The sequence below is a fragment of the Protomyctophum parallelum genome (assembly GCF_964188405.1).
Source record: "Protomyctophum parallelum genome assembly, chromosome: 4".
In the NCBI taxonomy this organism is placed as follows: Eukaryota; Metazoa; Chordata; class Actinopteri; order Myctophiformes; family Myctophidae; genus Protomyctophum; species Protomyctophum parallelum.
Window position 1 is genome coordinate 45,388,376 of NC_139700.1, and position 7,500 is coordinate 45,395,875.

Sequence of the window (7,500 nt, forward strand, 5' to 3'; positions counted from 1 at the left end):
TCTCTGCTGTCTGTCTGGGTATGACTGCTGCTCTGAGTCCTAGAGCTCTCTGCTCTCTGTCTGGGTACGACTGCTGCTCTGAGTCCTAGAGCTATCTGCTATTCTAAATCCTTTAGACCCGTTATTGACCTTATACCAACCTTGAAACGTAACTTAGTTACGTGACGTCACCAAGAATGGTGGTTCCTTTATTGGCCCTTGTTGGAGGACACCGACAAACATACCCTGGCATAAGTAATAATAATATGGCCATGACCAATTACCGTTAGCCTAGCTAGATACGTTTATAAACGTAGATAGCAGCGGAAAAAGTTAAAAAGTCCAGCTGCTGGCGCAACGGCAGATCCAGTAAACAAAACAATAGAACGATACATTTGAAACATGTCTCCATGTTTCAAATTGTTTATATATTTTTTCATAAATGAATGCCCTACTTTGGGGGTTCTCAATTTTTTTTTACCACAACCCCATGTTGTGAGGGGCTTGTATACATGTGTGTGTTGTTGACTTGTACTGATAACCTGGCATCACCAGACCTTTCTGAGGAAAGATATACCAAACAAACTATTTTCCAAAAGTACTTGTCGGATTCATAAGCCACATCGAGGCTTTTATTGGGTAGGCCCTAAAAATGTTATGCCTGTGTGTGTGTGTGTGTGTGTGTGTGTGTGTGTGCGTGCGTGCGTGCGTGCGTGCGTGCGTGCGTGCGTGCGTGCGTGCGTGCGCGTGCAGGAGGGGCGGTGGACTCGGAGCGCTTCGCTCTGCTCAGTGGAGGGAAGCTGAGCAGGAAGTGTGGCGTCATGTCCAGTGGAAACCACCTGTTCTTCAGCGAGGACGGACTGAGAATGTTACTGACCCAAGACATGGACCTGACCAATGCTAGGTAATGTTACTGACCCAAGACATGGACCTGACCAATGCTAGATAATGTTACTGACCCAAGACATGGACCTGACCAATGCTAGGTAATGTTACTGACCCAAGACATGGACCTGACCAATGCTAGATAATGTTACTGACCCAAGACATGGACCTGACCAATGCTAGGTAATGTTACTGACCCAAGACATGGACCTGACCAATGCTAGGTAATGTTACTGACCCAAGACATGGACCTGACCAATGCTAGGTAATGTTACTGACCCAAGACATGGACCTGACCAATGCTAGGTAATGTTACTGACCCAAGACATGGACCTGACCAATGCTAGGTAACGTGCACGCACGCACGCACGCACACTATTTACTAGGTCATTTGGCTTTGTTTGTTTGGCCAGCAATGTTCAGACATGCAGGCCCAGGCTTCCATATACAGAGTATGCATCGAAAAAAGATCATATAGTTTATAGTTTTGCAATGCAAATAATTGATTGCATCAATACTAAGTAGCCTACTTTTAAGCAATTTTAAGAAGAAGAAAGAAAAAAGAGGAGTTTAATTACTTTTCCATTCAATATCGCTACACTTGGTATATCGATACATGTGTGTGTATTCTCTGTGTTCTTGTCAAGGTATGGGTTTATGTCTTTATGTTTAAAAAATTGTAATGTGTGTATTTGCCAGAGAATCACTGTTTACTTATTTATATCCATATTCATACATTTTCCCTTTAAAACCTGCACTATCCACACGTTTCACACATATTTAATTTCTTTGCTAAATAGCTACTGCATCGATTTTAAATCATTGAATTGAATCATATCGCCATAATGATCCAATATCATCCATGTATCGTATTGTCATGGTATACTGTAGTATACAAACCTATGTGTGTGTGTGTGTGTGTGTGTGTGTGTGTGTGTGTGTGTGTGCGTGCGTGCGTGTGTGAACAGGTTCGTCCAGTTCTTCCTGAGGTTGGGGTGTGGTAAAGCGGCCCCGGACCCTCGCTCTCAGCCCGTCCTCCTGCAGTTCTCGGTGGACGGGGGTCTTTCCTGGGTCCAGATGCAGGACTTCCTGTTCAGCAACAGCAGCAACCAGGCTCGCCTGGTGGCCCTGGAGATCCCGCTGCGCGCGCGGACCCCCGCCACCCGCCTGCGCTGGTGGCAGCCGTCCGAGAACGGACACTTCTACAGCCCCTGGGTCATCGACCAGGTAGGACACTTCTATACAGCCCCTGGGTCTTCGACCAGGTAGGACACTTCTACAGCCCCATGTTCAACGACCCAGGCGTGTGTGTGTGTGTGTGTGTGTGTGTGTGTGTGTGTGTGATATATCCCTGGCAGTGGTTGCACCACTCAAAAAGGTTGAAAACCCAGTGTACTATAACACCACATTGTCCTATATAATATGTGACAGGTGGTGGTGGGCGGCAGCGCCAGCGGGTGGGGTCCCCTGGAGGACGACTTCTCGTCCACAGACGGCCGCTCGTGGCTGCTGCACCCCGGGGGCACGCGCATGCCCGTGTGCGGCTCGGACGGCCCGGCCTTCGCCTTCATCGAGAAGTCCAACACGCGCTACGCCGTCACCACCGACATCTCCCTGGGAGCCGACGCCTTCATCCAGTTCGACTTCTCCGCCTCCTGCTCCGTCACCAACTCCTGTTACTGTGAGTCGTACCAGCGATCTACAACTTGTAGATGTGCTATTTTCAGCAGTGTAAAATGACTTATACTGGATCTCTTGTCCACTATAGTCCCTTCCTAACATTTTTGTCTAGTTTTTATTCGTTGACGAAATTGTCAATTATGTTTTAGTCATCATAGGTTAGTTTTCATTTAGTTTCCATTTAGTTTTCGTCAGTGGAAAAAGGTAGTGGACGAACATTTTTCGTCTTAGTTTTAGTCGACGAAATCACCACTGCTTTTCTGTAATTACTGTCAGTTACTGTAATTACTGTATTCCTCTTAAACCCGACAAAGTTAAAACATCATCTATGCTGCTGCAAGAATTCTGAGAGTTTTTCCACTAACCATTGAAAAAACATAGACTATTCGCCAACGATCTGCCCATGGATGGTCTAACATTATATTTCAGCCATAGAACTGGAGTATTCATTGGATCTGGGTCTAACATGGCCTCCTTTTTAATATTTTTATTGGTTTTTGATTTTTTTTTTTTTTTCACATACAGTTACAAACCATTACAAAGGACATACTTTGCCTAACTGACATAACATATAAACAGAGAAAACAAACAATAAAACATCAACATTAGGACAGGGGGGGGGGGGGTTCCTCCATTTCCTCTACACCATCATTCACACCATACCATAGGAAGCAGAACCAAATGAAAAGCAAGCAAAAAGAAAAACAATCCAAGATAACCCGAATATTGCACCTGTCTCAAGCCCATTCACATACAGTTTTTTTTTTTTTTTTTTTAATCCTAGATCTGTCCAAACAATGGGGCATTGGGCTTTTAGAAGGATCCGAGATATTTCAGTAGGGAAATAGTCTAATAGTGGGGCCCACACCTCCTGAAAGGAAGCGTCGTTGCCTCTATGCATTGCACAGAGTCTTTCATGGGGTAGCGCACCGAAGATCTCTCTATACCACATTTGTACCGTTGGTGGCTTATCCTTAATCCAGTTTATCAGAATGCATTTCCTGGCTGAAAGTAGAAGTTTATCAAATAGTTTAAATTGTAGGGGTGTCAAATGAATTTCTTTTGATGGGAGTCCCAGTAAGAAAGCTCCCGGATCCTTCTTTATTCTCATCTTAAAAATGTCGCTTAACTCACGTGCCACTTGGCCCCAGAACCTGGATATGCACTTACATTCCCAAAAGTAGTGATAGTAGTTACCCAGATCTGTTTGACATTTCGAACATAAAGGAGATATTGAACGGTCCATTTTGTTTAGCAACACTGGTGTGATGTGTAATCTGTGAAGAATTTTATATTGTGTTTCTCTTAGTCTGTTACAGGTATAAACCTTTTTAACTGAGTCAATGGCCTCTTGCCAGTCATCTTCAATATATTCATTGTTAAGATCTCTCTCCCATTTACGGAGGGATGGTAACTCCTGGGAGTCCAATGAGTACAACAGTGAGTAAAACGATGAAATAAAATGTGATACCTTGCTACAGTTGCATAAGAAATTCTCTGTTTTACTGTAAAGGGAGACCAGTGGTGTTGGCAGCTGTAGTGAGTTAATGAAGTGTCGTATTTGCAAGAAACCAAAAAAATGTTCTCTTGGAAGGTTAAACTGTGTCTGCAATTGCTGAAAAGACATCAGAACACCATCTCTAAACAGATCCCCCAGTACACGGAGCCCTAGTGAGTGCCAGGTCGTAAAGATGGCCGAGCTGCCCCCCGGTCTGAATTCATGGTTACAAGAGATTGGTACTAGCAAAGACCTTTGGTCTTCTCTCCCTTCGTAGTTGGTAATCTGTCGCCACACTCTAATAGAATTATAGATAATTGGGTTGTCTCGTATCTCCCTATGAATCGTATCTTTATTACCGGTTACCAGTGCCCATAGTGAGTTTGGTGAGCAGCCCCACGAGTCCACACATTTCTTATTGTGTAGATAGGCTTGTAGCCATTCCCAGATGTAACGAGCGTGACACGCCCAGTTATAGAATAGTATATTTGGCATGGCAAGGCCCGCTTTACTGGTTGGTCGCTGCAAGATGTTAAATCTTTGCCTGGGTCTCTTTCCATGCCAAATGAATTTAGAAAAAGCCTTCTCCAAATCCTTGACCTCTTTTTTGGATACCCATAAGGGAAGCATTTGTAAGGGGTATAGAAGGCGGGGTAAAATGTTCATTTTTATTAAACTCGCCCGTCCCATGAAAGAAAGTGGGAGGTCATGCCACCGTTCCAGATCTCTCTTAACCGCTGTAGTGACTGGGGCCAGATTCAGACGTGACAGATCTTTTAAGTTGGGAGAGACTTTAATGCCAAGATATGTGAATCCTGACGTAGTCCATTTGAAGGGAAAGTTATCTGGGATGTCTGATTTGGTCAGAGTTCCTAGTGGCATAGCCTCTGATTTACTTTGGTTAATTTTGTAGCCTGAGATAGCGCCAAAGTCTTTAACAATTGAGAGGACAGTGGGCACTGACCTCTTCGGGGAGGAAAGAAACAGTATAATGTCATCGGCATATAAAGCTATTTTGTGGGAGGTGCCCCCGGTCGTAAGTGAGACCCCCTCAATATCATGATGACACCGGATAGCCTCCGCTAGTGGTTCGAGTGCGACGGCAAACAATAATGGGCTTAGGGGGTCCCCCTGCCTTGTGCCTCTTGCCAAGGGGAAAGGCTCAGAGCAGGTGCCATTGGTGAGGACACAGGCCACGGGAGAGTGGTAGATGGTTTGAATCCACTTAAGGAAATTCCCTCCAAGTCCATATCTCTCCATGACGTCGAACAAATACGGCCATTCTACTCTATCAAAAGCTTTCTGCGCATCGAGTGACACTGCTAGCGCTTTGTATTTCAGCTGATTAGAGTACTGTATAACATTCAATAACCGCCTCACGTTCGTAATAGAGTGTCGGCCTTGTACAAAACCTGACTGGTCTGGGTTTATTATCAGAGGCAACAGTCTCTCTATCCTCCTTGATAATAATTTGGAGAGTATTTTACTGTCCACCGCTATTAAGCTAATGGGCCTATAGGAGCCACATATGTCGGCTGGTTTCTCTTTTTTGAGGATGAGAGATATATTAGCCAAGTTCAGGGTTTGGGGAAGACTGCCTCTTTGTAGTGAGTCTGCATACATCTCTCTCAAAGGACCGACTATAACCTTACTCATTTTTTTATAGAATTCTGGGCCGTAGCCGTCCGGGCCTGGGGCCTTACCCCCTTTAAGGGTTTTTATCGTTTTGAGTATTTCTTCCTCTGTTATGTCTTTACAGAGAGTCTCTCTGTGTTCTTCAGACAGTGTCGGCCTCCTCCTAACATGGCCTCCTATATTTCAGCCATAGAACTGGAGTATTCATTGGATCTGGGTCTAATATGGCCTCCTATATATTTCAGCCATAGAACTGGAGTATTCATTGGACCTGGGTCTAACGTGGCTTCCTCTGGTCAGAGACTGTCTGCCCACCAGTCCAGACTGTTCCTCCTACACCCTGCAGAGGGTGCTGCTGAGCGACACCTACAACAAGTGGGGGCGTGTCACCCTGCCCATCCCGTCATACGCAAGGTACTGTAGGCCTACACACGCATGCCTGTGTGTATACACACACACACACACACACACACACACACACACACACACACACACACACACACACACACACACACACACACACACACACACACACACACACACACACGCAGCATAGGTGAGTTCCAGTCTAATATAATGAGCAACATACGAAGCGAGGGTGATATTTGCACCAACTCGGTTCACACGGGTGTGATTTTTTCTTTTTCGTCAGAAGTTAGCCTGCATTGACTTTTATATACACAGATTGTAACTGCCATATTGTCTGACTGAATTATTACGGTTTGTCGTTATACTGACAAAAAATACTAATGTGTGTGTCTGTTACTATACTAATGTGCGTTGCGTGCGTGTGTGTGTGGTGTGCGCAGGTCTCCAGCCACCAGGTTTCGGTGGTACCAACAGGCACCGTTTGACAAGCAGCAGACGTGGGCTCTGGACAACCTGTACGTGGGAGACGGATGTCCAGACATGTGCTCTGGACACGGACGCTGTCAACAGAGCTCCTGTGTGTACGTATACTGCGCAGTACACCACTGTTGTTTTTGGCAGCACATTTTGATTTGAGTTTTAGTCATAATAGTCTCTTGAGTAGTTTCCATTTCGTTTTTAGTCACCTGGAATGTTTTAATGTTAGTTGATGACGATGTTTTGAGATGACTCGTCTTTTCTCTAGGTGTGACCCGGAGTGGGGTGGGGAGTACTGCGACGAGGCGGTGGCTCCTCTGCCCTCGCAGCTGAAGGACAGTTTCAGCCGCGCGCCGTCTCTCTCCCACTGGAACCTGCTGACCGGGGGGAAGCTGAGCAGCGTGTGTGGAGCCGTGGCCTCCGGAGCAGCGCTGCACTTCAGCGGGGTAAGGCCTCGCTCACACGCTATAGGACATTAAGCAACTAGTCGACTAGTACGTCCACTAGTCCACCTTGTTGGTACTAGTTGACTAGTTGATAAAAAAAAATGTTTTAGTTTTAGTTTTTTAGTTGTAGTCGACTAAATGTCATACGATTTTAGTCGACTAAATGTACAGTTGATTTAGTCGACTAAAATGTATTTTGGCGCCCATGTCTTAGTTTTAGTTTTAGTTTAGTTTCCATTTAGTTTTCATCAGTGGAAAACACTGTAATTACTGTCCGTTACTGTAATTAACTGTGTGTGTGTGTGTGTGTGTGTGTGTGTGTGTGTGTGTGTGCGTGTGTGTGTGCGCGCGCGCGCGTGCGTGCGTTGTGTCCACTAGAGTTGCAGCAGACAGCTGGTCACAGTGGATTTAAACTTGACCAGCGCTGAGTTCGTCCAGTTCTACTTCATGTACGGATGCATGGTCGCCCCTAGCAACCGTAACCAAGGAGTCCTGCTGGAGTACAGTCTGAACGGAGGAATCCACTGGATC

The 7,500-nt window shown here is 45.5% G+C and overlaps 1 protein-coding gene across 1 annotated transcript in view; it reads left to right on the forward strand.

Moving 5' to 3' along the window:
* The window catches only part of reln (reelin), a 146,760-nt gene that overhangs the window by 118,952 nt on the left and 20,308 nt on the right, over positions 1–7,500 (forward strand). Inside the window, exons 40-46 of the mRNA XM_083762828.1 lie at positions 733–883; positions 1,833–2,091; positions 2,296–2,545; positions 5,923–6,091; positions 6,487–6,627; positions 6,792–6,969; positions 7,348–7,500. The exon at positions 7,348–7,500 is cut by the window's right edge and continues 41 nt beyond it. Of these exons, the coding sequence (XP_083618954.1) occupies positions 733–883; positions 1,833–2,091; positions 2,296–2,545; positions 5,923–6,091; positions 6,487–6,627; positions 6,792–6,969; positions 7,348–7,500 (1,301 nt within the window). The remainder of the gene's footprint in view (positions 1–732; positions 884–1,832; positions 2,092–2,295; positions 2,546–5,922; positions 6,092–6,486; positions 6,628–6,791; positions 6,970–7,347) is intronic.